At 35.4% G+C, this 12544-nt stretch overlaps 1 protein-coding gene across 4 annotated transcripts in view; it reads left to right on the top strand.

Moving 5' to 3' along the window:
* LOC106466339 (centrosome-associated protein 350-like) overlaps positions 1 to 12544 on the top strand; it is a 136819-nt gene that overhangs the window by 101562 nt on the left and 22713 nt on the right. For all 4 annotated transcript variants that reach the window (XM_013926614.2, XM_022394326.1, XM_022394325.1 and 1 more), the window contains 4 exons: positions 1140 to 1349; positions 4538 to 4693; positions 5195 to 5771; positions 6111 to 6226. In XM_013926614.2, the coding sequence (XP_013782068.2) occupies positions 1140 to 1349; positions 4538 to 4693; positions 5195 to 5771; positions 6111 to 6226 (1059 nt within the window). The remainder of the gene's footprint in view (positions 1 to 1139; positions 1350 to 4537; positions 4694 to 5194; positions 5772 to 6110; positions 6227 to 12544) is intronic.

Here is a 12544-nt window from a genome sequence, read left to right on the forward strand (position 1 = left end):
CTGTATGGATATATAAATGTGCTGTACTGAAAATGTTATATTCTGTATCGATATATAAATGTGCTGTAGTGAAAATGGCATATCATCTATTGATATATAAATGTGCTGTAGTAAAAATGTCATATTCTGTATGGATATATAAATGTGCTGTAGTGAAAATGGCATATCATCTATTGATATATAAATGTGCTGTAGTGAAAATGTCGTATTCTGTATGGATATAAAAATGTGCTGTAGTGAAAATGTCGTATTCTGTATGGATATATAAATGTGCTGTAGTGAAAATGTCGTATTCTGTATCGATATATAAATGTGCTGTAGTGAAAATGTTGTATTCTGTATGGATATATTAATGTGCTGTAGTGAAAATGTGGTATTCTGTATTGATGTACAAGTTTGCTGTAGTGAAAATAACATATTCTGTATTAATATATTTAATTAGTCAGTTTGCTATTTATTTGTTCACATTTGTTATATGCTAGTGGATGCAAGCAGTTTTTCAGTTATTAGAATTATGCAAATGAACTTAGTCATGCTACTATATATTTGTCCTTAGATTGTGTACATTATACTCACAGTAATAGATGAAATGGTGGAAATTATATGAACTTAATTGTGCTGCTATTTATTTGTTCTCAGAATGTGCACCTGATACACTAGCAGATACATGTAACTTTTCCTTTCAATGATATATATGTGTACACAGTTTCATCCTTTTGTTCCTGTTTTTCATCTCTTTAAATACAATAAGAAATAAGTGTATTATAGTGACCTTTAAGTGATGCTGAAGATGAACAATATAATAGACAACAGATAAAATGTATGATTTTGAAAAAACATTATTCCCTGTGGTATGATTACTGTATTCAACAAATACTCTAGACTCAGTTTTTACAACAATTAATATTGTTTTGTATGTATTTGGCTCTATTACTATGAGTTATTAGATTTCTAACTGATAAGTTCATGGGTGCAATCTGATTAAGTTTATTTTAGTAGGCCACTACATTGAACTAGGTAGTATATGAGTATGATGTAATTAAGTAAGTAGCAACCATGATACTACTATACTATTAAGAATACAAATATTGATGTAAGGCTTTCAGAATTCATTGATTCAGTTTTTAACTGTTATTCAGGATGTTCAACAGTCTCACAAAAAAGAACATCGTGAGCTTCATCAGGAGATTCAGAGACAACAGCATGAATTGGACTTGATCCGACATAGCCAGCAGCAGATGGTAGAGGACAATGCTCAGAGAGCCTTTACAGACTCTGCTCAGAAGCTAATGAATTATCAAGCAAGAGCTGCAGTTGCTACAGCTGAAGCTGCTCGAGAACTTGCCAAGGTTAGCAAAACATAAACATCATGTTCTCTGCATGGAAAATGTTTCTCTATTAACACTCTTATTAAGTTTTTGATTCGACCTAAAAATTAACCCCAAATTGACTTTTATGGTTTTCATATTGTTACGTCTAATATGTTATGAATATCTTCACAAAATTTTGCAAGCTTTCAGTACGCATCATGTCTTTTGTAGACAAAAAAAATTAGAATTTCTAATGAAGTATTTTTACTAACATTTTCTCTGAGTGCAAAATGATTTTCATGTTAAAATACTTCATCTGAAAATTCTCAGATTTCATTTGTATAATCTCTAAAACCTCCTAAATAAATTTCATAATTTTTTTTTTCAGTAAAACTTTATATTTTATCATTATTACATTATTACACTTACTTCATACAAGGTTTGTCAATTTTACTGACCTTGTAACTTACCAAAAAACAATTCAAAATAAATCTAAATTACCATTTTTTTCTTTCAAGAATTATTTCATATGGTAACCTGAAACTACATTTGTTTATCCTGAATAACTTTAAACTCATAGCAGTATATATCTGTTTATACTTACATTTTATTGTGTTATTGCCTTTTCAACCTTGTCTAACTAATATTCCTACCACTCAAGTTCTAAATAACTTGGTAAACATGTAGCTCATGTTACCCTATCGAATTACGTAATGCAAAAGCTACTTGCGAGTAGCTCATGAGCATACCTCGTGAAATATTTTTATTATTATAATTACTTATTTTACCTACTCTAACCTAAAACGTTTATAATTCTTACATTTTGGTTACTTTTATAATAATAAATAAATAATACACATGGGTCTTTTTTTTGTTGTTGTTGTTGTTGACTGGCAATGAAACTTAACCCTTCTTTTTTTATAATGATGGTACTCTGCGCTAACTAGTTTTTTATTTAATTAAATAATTCACTTAAGAAAATATAATAATAGCATGTAAAAAGCACACAATGTCCTTTAACTATGATAATTTTTCTGGCTTTCTAACCATGCAATAAGAACCATTAAATATTCAGCTTAGCTTGTCAGTGTGTTTCCCATGGGGATAAAGGTTGAACTGAAAGTGAAATAGGCAGTTCTCTGTACAGCAAATAATTTAATGTAATACATCATTTGATAGATTAAAACTGGCTTTCTCTTGGTTATAAATAATTTAGTATTAAATGTGACAGGTGTCCATGGCAAGAGTGGTTTGATTTATTAGTTTATGGCCCTGTAACCAAATAAGATTGAAGGCTATAAAAATGGGGCTTTGACTGAGTGATAACAGTATTATATTAAGTAATTTACATTAAATTTCATACTTTTGGTAGGGGTGGTAAATATATTAGAGAAGAGGGAAGACCTAGAGAGCAAATGCCACAATTATCATAGTAGGAGAAATTTAGGATTGTTTTTAGATATTTCCTTATAAAATTAAGAACTTGTTATATGATATTAAAATTTGGATTATTAGCTATGTTTTCATGCCAAGTGTATTCATTTACCATGATCATATAGTAGTTTAATTAAATTTTGAATGTAACCTCGGTAAAACCTCATGAAATATAGAAAAAGATAGCTGCAGCGGGAGGGTTAAGATGTTATGTGTGTTAGATATGATAGAGTTTAATACTGAATTGGAAAAAGTTTCTTATTCCTGCCAAGGTATAGTTTACAATATTATGAGATTTTCTTAGGTTTTCTTGTGGGAATACAAAACAGTGCATTATCTTTCAGTAAATAACATATACCAGAGCTTGTTAAAGTTTAGTCTAGGAGAATACACACACATACATACATACACACATATATATATATATATATATATATATATATATAAATCAAAACTCTATTTGAAAATGAAAATAAAAAACTTTCTAACCTTCGCACTTTTCGGTCATTATCCTAAAGTCATAACGTAGATTGCCTGTGATAATAGCACACAAAAGGATTGGGGATATCCCATCTATCAGACAAAATCCAAAAAGCAGATGAGAAACCAGACAGCAGTCATGGAAAATTCATTAATGGTACACAGTTGAGTGCTTACACCCACAACATCTCAACTCTTACTTATATCTCATATATATATAGACACACACACAACTAAACATACATGCATATATATGAATTTTAACCCTATAATGTCAGGTGGGAGTCAAGGTGCACAAGCCATAACTTTTTACAGAGTTCCATTCAACATGGTATTATGTATTTGATGTCATATTTATCAGCTGTTCATTATAACCTAAATTGCTGATTTTACAACAGTTTGTGTTAAATAAGAATAAATACTGAATAAAATATATATGGATACTGAGTAAGACTGTTGATTTGCATTTCAGAGGCTCTAGATATTATGCAAATGCAACATATACGAAAGCCAAAAATATCTATTTGTCACATATTAGCATCACCTTACACTCCAACTTGTCAGAGACTGAGTCAGAAAATCATCATCAATTCACAGACATATTTTAATTACAAATATCTTTGTAACTCATCTTTTTTTTTTGTTGTGTGTGTGTGTACTAAAATATTGCTACATATCATGTAGGTACTCGTAGTCAATATTTCTTCTATAATACAGGATAGGCCCAGCAGACTGAGCTCATGCACTTTGGAGTAATGAGAACTTGTTGTTGTTCAATTAACAGTGTGTATTTTTTTTTGGTTAGGTCAAATTATTCTTGAAAATGTTTCTTAAATGTAGTGAATCCAACACATTTATGTAAACCAGTTCATCTCTCAATATTGTTGTGCTTTAGTTTGACACTTGAGGGTTTGACAGATTTGGGGATAAATATAACTTGACTGGAGAGAAAATGTATTTCAGTTATGGTCTTGGTGTCACAATAATTACTAAATCTAACAGAAAAACTTGAAGTATGACATCTTTTATTCAGATATATGTTAAAATTGCACTCAAAGTATAAAAAGTGAATATAAATTACAAAATTCATCTAACACAAAACTGATCTAACATGTATGTCTAAAAATAATGATTTAGTTAAGACATAAATATTTTGTAACATTCAACATTCAAAGTACGTGTTTGTAAAATCTTATATTACAAAAGAAAACGATGCTGACATGATGACATATCAAGCCCTTGCGATTTTTGCCTTTATCAGCACTTAGAATAAGATCATGTGTATATAGTTGGTGCATATTGTTTTCTTTAAGGTGAAAGTGACTCCTCTGAAAGAGTTCGGAGCTTTGTGGCAACAACACAGTGAAGGAACAACTAGACTGATTTCCACTGCAGCTGCCGCAGCTGCTACATCTGCTGTAACAGCAGTTTTTCAAGGACAGCAACAAAAATCAATATCTTTCAGAGAGGTAACTATTACTTTAATCTTCTGAAATATTTCAGTAATGGAGTCAAATAAAATTATAATTTACAGTTAGTATTTTTCTTAATATAAGGAAGTAGGTGACTTTTTTAATATTGAAGATTATCATTAATCAAACACATGGAGCTTTTAGGTTATGAAAATAGTATAGTGGGTGTATGAATTACTTTTCTGACTGAACATATACTAGTGACTGCTAAACATTTTATAAGTTTAAAATGAAATATTTATTGTTTTAATAATCATAATGTATTCACAGAAATATTAAGCTCAGTGTTAATTTTACCTTCCAAGAAATGTGACCATTTGAACTTACTTATATCAATTGTTATACCTAACTACTTGGTGTAGCTGAAAACTAGAATGTAGCTCTGAGTTATAAGTTTTTCTTGACTGAAAATGCTGTATTAGTAATATTCAAGAAGATCCAGTTTTATAATTTCCGTCAAGGCTTTCATTTTAATAATCTATTATTATCTTTTATCAGAAGCCTGGAACAGGTAATGAAAAACTTTCAGATCATCTTTCTTACACCAGTGACTTTGAACAAGTATCTACTCTTCCTTCTTCAAAACTTGAAGATGTATCTGAAAAACTTCATGATGTACAGCTAAGTGGTGTGTCTGAGAGTGTTACAGAAAGGAATCGATCTAAGCTTAGCAGCAGTAGTAGTATCTCAGAGGACAAAGAGGTAAGCAATGATACTGCTGAGCATGTTTCAGACAAGAATAATTCCAAGTTTAGCAGCGTCTCAGAAGACAAGGGGATGAGTGACACTGTTGTGTCTGAACATCTGCACGAGGAAGCAGGATCCAACCAGCCATCAGCTGCTAGTTGTGTTTCAGAACAGATTTCCACTGTTAGGGAGAAGAATGAGAATACTGTTTCAGAGCACCTCTATAGTCTTGGAGAAAAAAATGAGAGTTTTATTTCTGATCACACACTATCTCGGGACGAGAGCAGGCAATTTGTAACTAGCAGGTTCAGACACAAAAAGTCTGCTAGAAGTAGATCCTCTAAAACAGAAGATAGATCAACAGAGAACACAGAACAATATGAAGAAGGTGAACATTGTTTTGTATTTGAGATAAGTAGAAATTTTCATTATAGTGCTTATACATTTGTTAATTTGGGGTTATCCATAAGGATTTCTCCAGTGCTTGAGAAGGTTCATCCTTGTAATAATTATACATAATTATTTCAGTTCTGTGTCTTTTATTCAATGAATTCATATTTGTGAAGAGTTTTATTAACAACTTGATTGTTAGACTTATACCAACCTTTATCAGGACCTGTGTTTCAAGAAGGTTGTCTACAGCAAACTTCACTTGCTAATCTTGCCTTTGAGAAAACTTTGTATTATCTTTAGAAGAATAGTTAACAGTAGTATTTCTCCATTGTAGGTGTACCAAAACTACATTCCTCTAAACTTGTTTTGCCTACAAAAGATCATAGAAGCCACTCACATTCACGGAACAAACCTAGCAGCATATCGTCGACAAGCAGTACATCGGATCAGGTAAACTGAACAACAATGACACTGTGATTCACTTACATCAGTGTCTCTGGTAGGAGCAGTAGAGAATAGGATGGTTATAGGCAAGCTAGTGCTATATTTAATATATGATGATAATATTGTCATTAAATACTTCTAAAAGTCTGTCTGGATTATTATAATCCAGCTAGTGTTATTTTTTATCTGTGATGATAATATAGTCATTAAATGCTCATAAAAGTATTTCCGATACTGTACATTACCTGTTCTCACATAAATAGCTATTCTTGTTTAGTGCTACCCTCTATATTCCAAAAAAAATATTTGCACACCACAAACCTTGAGCTCCTATGTACCTTACAATCAAATGGTTCAACTGCATCTCATATGTAAATTTTGATGCAAAAACCCTCCACCAATAGGAGTGCAACACACACTCCTGACGCGTGCAACACCCTCTGTTCTATTTGACCAAACTATCACTTCTCGTTTACTCATGTCAAGACGTTTTTTTGTTGTGTTTTTCAGTCATGGTTTTTTGTTCAACCTAGTGCATTTTTTATATATATTAATTCCAAAGTGGATTTATTTTTCCTTTTTTTTAAAGTTCACAAATTTTCTGATAACTTTTTTTTCCCAGTTTTCAATATATTTTTTCATCAAACAGTTGTGCTTGATTATTCATTGTTACACAATGAATACTGAAGTACAAGTTACCACTTTGGAGGCAATACCCTCTACTAGCACACTCACACAAGCAACAGGTGGGGATAACTTGTCTATGGACTTATTGGCTCTCATTCATCATGACATTGATTTTATATGAGTCAACCTGTTTCTCCTGATGTTGCCCCTATTCCTCCTGATCATGCTGAATTTTTTCGGGTCAACGAAGATTTTGACAGCCTTTTTTCCTCCATTTGATTTTTGCCATATCTTTCCAAGCCCCTACTGCAGAATCAGCTAGGCCTAATATGGCTGTTTTAACCATGATTTCTCAAGTATATTCTGTTTTATCCATTTCCCAAATTTCATATGATCTCCTTCTTTCTTTGTTACATGATACCCCTCCTCTCAGTATTTGGTTTTCCCTACTCCACCGGATATTAGGGTTTATGCAGAGCATTTTGTTTCTCAGATGGTTGATGTTTCTAGCATGCCTCACCATTCACGGGCTTCTGATCAGTTTGCTTTGGCCTACCATCAGGCTGAATGTCCGTTTCTTGATTCTCAACAGTTGGAGTCAATTTTGCCGTGTAGGAGGTGGATCCTGATTTTCCTTTTTGTTTATCCCACTCCCAATTCTCCTGCCTTTGTCTTATCATATCAACTCTCCTACATTACTTGTCTACCATCTACTTCCTTTCCAAGGTGATTCACTGACATCCTGAGAGCTTTTTGAGGGATAGCTTCTCCCTGATTATCTCCATGTCAGCATGTTTGTCTTTTTTGGATCTTTCCTTACACATGTGGTTTCTGTGTTGTTGATATTTCCTGGGGAGGGACACTGTTTTGTCCCAGGTTCATTTACCATCAACTTATGTCTGAGACTTACATATGGGCCCCTTTTCTCTAGCAGTATTTTTCGGTAATGTTCTTGAGACTTTGGAATCCCGTGTGGAATTGGTGAGACAACAAACAACCCTTTCTTCCTTGGTGGATCATTTGTCTCATCAGAGCCTAGACAAGCTCCTATTACTGTTTCCCGTCTCGCTCCTTCCCAGCCCCTACCTGTTCCTACCTCTAGGGGTTCCTCTTCTTGTTGTATTATTCAACACAGATGGACACAACGTCAACAGTACTGGTGATTACACTGTGGGTTCCGGTCCAGTGGGGGCTTGCTTGACCGATTTTGTTCCCCTATGGCAACTTTTCACCACAAATCTGTGGGTTATTTGGGTATTATCTGAGGGACTTGTCATCCACTTCCTTTCCCCTCCTCCATTGTCTCAGGTGTCCATATCCTTTCCATTGCCTTGGGATCCTACCACCAATCAGCTTCTGTCAAAAGTGATACATGATCTTTTCTCCCAGAATGCTATCAAACCTTCATTCATCCTTTTCCAGGTTTTTATTCCAAGCTGTTTGTGGGACCCAAGAAAACCAGGAAATGGTGGCTTGTGATTGATTTCTCCCTCCTCAATCAATTTTTCATTCTACAACGATTTACCATGGATGACCAAGGTAAACATCATGAATGTTTACCTACATGTTCCAACATCTCATCTGTCAAGATTTGGTCATAACAGAGTAGTTTACCAATTTTGCACCTTGCCCTTTGGGCTTGATTCGGCCCCGTATGTCTTTTGTCGAGCAATCAAGGCATTTGTCCGACATTTGTACGCTCAGGGATTGTGCTTGCATCGTCACACAGAGGACTGGCTTCTGTTAGTTCATTCCAAACAGGAGTCTGCCCATCACACTCATCTACTGCTCCTGGAGGCAGCTCATGTGAGTTGGTTAATCAAGTTGGATAAGGCAATCCTTTTAACTACCCAGTATCTTGTCCACTTGGGTGTCTTTTTCAACACTCATCTCAGTTGGGCCCAACCTTCTCTTCAACTTCATTTGATGGAGCTTTCAGTTCTCCACACCCTTATTGCTCTCTCTCTTACAGCTCATGAGGTTATATCACTTTTGAGGATGGGGTCTTTTATGGAAGCCCTTATTCCTTTGGGTCGAGTGCATATGAGGTCTCTTCAGTGGGCTCTGCACGACCAGTTCGATCTTGTGTAGGATCCATTAGAAGCTCCTATTTCCCTTCCTCCTTCACTTGTTGGTGATCAGTATTGGTAGTTGGACAGGGCTCACATGTTGGTGGGTGTTCTGCTCCCTCCCCGTCGTCTGGATTTGCATATCTTCAAAGATGCTTCCCTTCTTGGCTTGGGGGGGGGGTCAATCAACAGAAAGCTTCAGGTCAGTGGATTCTGGCTTAAATATCTTACAATATCAACATCCTGGAGCTTCTGGCCATACATTGTGCTTTGGATTATTTTCTTCATCTTGCCAGGAATCATGTGATCATGATTCATTCTGACAAATCTACGGTGGTGGCATCAATTACCAAGGTAGCACCCATTCTCGTTTCCTTTGTGGTCAAACCTTAAATCTCCTTTTTTGGGCCCATGTGCTCGGTATTTGTCTCCTTGCATGCCATGTTCTGGATGCATTCAATCTTGTTGCGGATCATCTTTTCCATCATGATGGAGAGGTCTCTCGACTCTCTTATTTTCCAGTGACTATATCTTCAGTGGGGTACTCCTCACCTGGATGTGTTTGCCACATCCCTCAACACCAAGTTACCTATGTTTTGGTCTTCGTTTCCTTATCCACTTGCTCTGGGTGTCGATGCATTCAGCCAAGATTGGACCAACAAATACCTGAAAGATTACCCTCCCATTCATCTTCTTCCTAGGGTGATTTCAGTCATCCATGCCACTCCATGTCAAGTCCTTCTGATTGCTCTTCCCATAATTTGTTCCAGGTATCTCCTCATCAGATCAGGCACCTTACTCTTTCCCTAATGTCTCATCTCAGGTATCTCTTTGAGGAAATTCATCAGACTTCAGTGAGTCTCTGACTGGGTAAGTTATCTCCTTTTTCAGGGTCTTTCCCCCTCCCCTCTTTTTTCTTCTCTTTTTTTTTACTGTATAGATCCTGCTCTGTAGCAAGTGGTGCCTGATCAGTCAAATCCACATTGTCAGGCCAGGTTGACTGCAGATTTATAATTTCCATGGCCATAAAATGCTCACTGTTGAGATGCGGTGTTCCAGAAGATTGCTTGTTGGTTTCTTTCTCGTGACATATTTGCTTCATTAATATGCTCATGGAATTCCTGGATAAAGCAGAAGGAGATAGCTACCCATCCCTACCATGTCTTCGATTGAATAGATCAGGTATGGTCTGCTTTTCAAAATAGAGTTTTTCGTGGTCACCTGTTTCTCAAGACTCTCCACTGCATTTTCTCCACCCTTTTCCTTACAGTGGTGTATGGAAGTCCTTACCATTTTCCAGTTCCAAGCTGCTGGTGTAGTGGACCGTGGAGGCATTGTCCTGAATGTGATATTGATATACAATTAATGTTAAAATCATTCAGTTGAGAGTAGGGTGGTGGTGTTCTTCTGGTCTAGATGATGATATGTCCTTCAGTCTAATGCTCCATCTCTGTACGGGTTTATCCGAAGGGATGTTGTAGCTTTGGAGTGAGCCCCTTCTATTGGGATCTCTCATTCTACATCCACATGGATGTCAGTTTCCATTGGCTGGACTTTCGATTCAGAACTGAACCAATCAACAAAAGTCCTTGCACTTGTATTATAGGAGTCTCTGTTCCTCGCTCAATTATACTCTTGTGCCCTTCACCCATGTTGTGAGTCATGATGGTTGAACTTGCAGATTAATATGCTTCTTCCACTTACACTATCCCTCGATGATTTTCATATATCAAGAATGTTATTGTGCTTGGAGCGTTCCTGTCAGATGATTTTGAGTTAGTTTCCATTACAGAGACATCTTTATTATGACAATCATCCAGATGTCAGGTTCATGGATTGACCAAACAATTTATCACATTGCTATCATGTGTCCTGTTCACAGATAGGGGGTACAAGATTTCCTCTGTTCTGCTGTACTTGAGGTGAAGATGGTATGATCATCTTTGGACTGTAGTAGACTTGCTGCTGGTATGATCCTCTTTTCTATCCTCACATGGGTGTCAGTTCGTGGTGGCTAGGTTTTGGTTTGTAGTTAACTTGCCACCAGTATGATCCTTATCCTACCCCTGTGTGGAAGTCTGTTCCTGGCGGCTGGGTTTTGGATGCTGTTTAATTGTTGTGGATGGTCCGTCTAGCCCTAGCCACTGTACACCTAGGGGGCACATCCTTTTACTCACACCCACATTAATGTGCTCTATGGGATTGAGATTCCAATATATTGTGGTTCTGATCCAACCATTGTTCTCTCCCATTTTATGCCCATGTCTGGGACACACTGGTATACCTAGTATAGAAGTGGTACTGTTTCCCACATATGGGAGGATCTACTCTCGTAGGGTGTTCTTCAAGTGCTTTCCTCTTACCAATCCCTCCATCTATTCAATGTGGGATTCTAGCCATTTATGTGAGTGGAGATAATGTACTTACCTTCTCTCACACTTCCCACCCTTCCTCCCCTCTGAAAACCAGTGCTTCCATTTTCTGCCAAAATTCAAAGTGATAGTTCAGTAGAATAGAATAGAGGGAGTCACATGCATCAGGAGAGTGTGTTGAACCATATGATTGTAAGGTACATGAGAGCTGAAGGCTTGTGGAGGTGAAAAAAGTTTTTGCACGTAGAAGCCAACACTGAACAAGAATAGCTATTTACCCTCTCCAGATGGTCACAGGTCAAAGTCCATGTCATCACATTTGTTGATTCACATTCACAATTTTATTGAACTACTATTTCATGAATTTATATCAATAAGTTTGGTATCAAACTGTACATTATAATTCAACTTTTAATATTATACATTATATAATTTCTTAATTTAAAAGTAAATATTAAAAAAACATGTTTAAACATTGATTTTTGTGTGTCACATGGTATGTTGAATGCAGCACTGGTTCAAATTAGATGTTTGTAATGTGAAAATACTAAGTCTATAGTTTCATACTAATTAAGAACTCAAATTACCGATATTGACAAGCTAGAATATAAAATAAGAATCATATCTTTTCTATTTGCTGAGATATCACTCATGTACTGAATTAAACTAAGTGGCACTGCTCACCTCTTTCCATTTTTGGAAACTGTCCCTTATATGCATGTACTTCAATATATGACATGTGAATAACCAATTGAAAGCAAATCCCCCTAGTGGCTTTCTCAGCCATTTTCATGTGTTAGGAGGCTATTTCTTTCTTTCGAAACAAGATTTCAAGGTAGGTTGTGTCTTTAGTCTGCTAGAAAAATCATATTTATTTAGACCCAAATATAGCTTAGTTACCAAGCTTGATAAATTATAGTGGAATTCTATGATATCGATATAGTAATATATGAATTTTTGGTTATTCAAATGTATATGTAAAACCTAAAAAAAAATTATTTCTTTTCATATCCTCCAAGTGCGAAATTTTAAAAGGCTTAGCAACCGATTACAAAGGGTGTAAGTAAAAGAGATAATTGTTTGCTTTACTTCTTTATTTACTGTTCTATGTTATAAGAAAAATAAGTTTAAGAACTTATTTCTAAACAGTAATAATCTATATACATATATTATGTATAATAATGGAAAATAAATCTTGCGTCTTCTTATTGACAGTACACAGTATAGTTAAATCTTGTGTCTTCTTATTGACAGTA

Source organism: Limulus polyphemus, unplaced genomic scaffold, assembly GCF_000517525.1.
Source record: "Limulus polyphemus unplaced genomic scaffold, Limulus_polyphemus-2.1.2 Scaffold2229, whole genome shotgun sequence".
Taxonomy (NCBI): domain Eukaryota; kingdom Metazoa; phylum Arthropoda; class Merostomata; order Xiphosura; family Limulidae; genus Limulus; species Limulus polyphemus.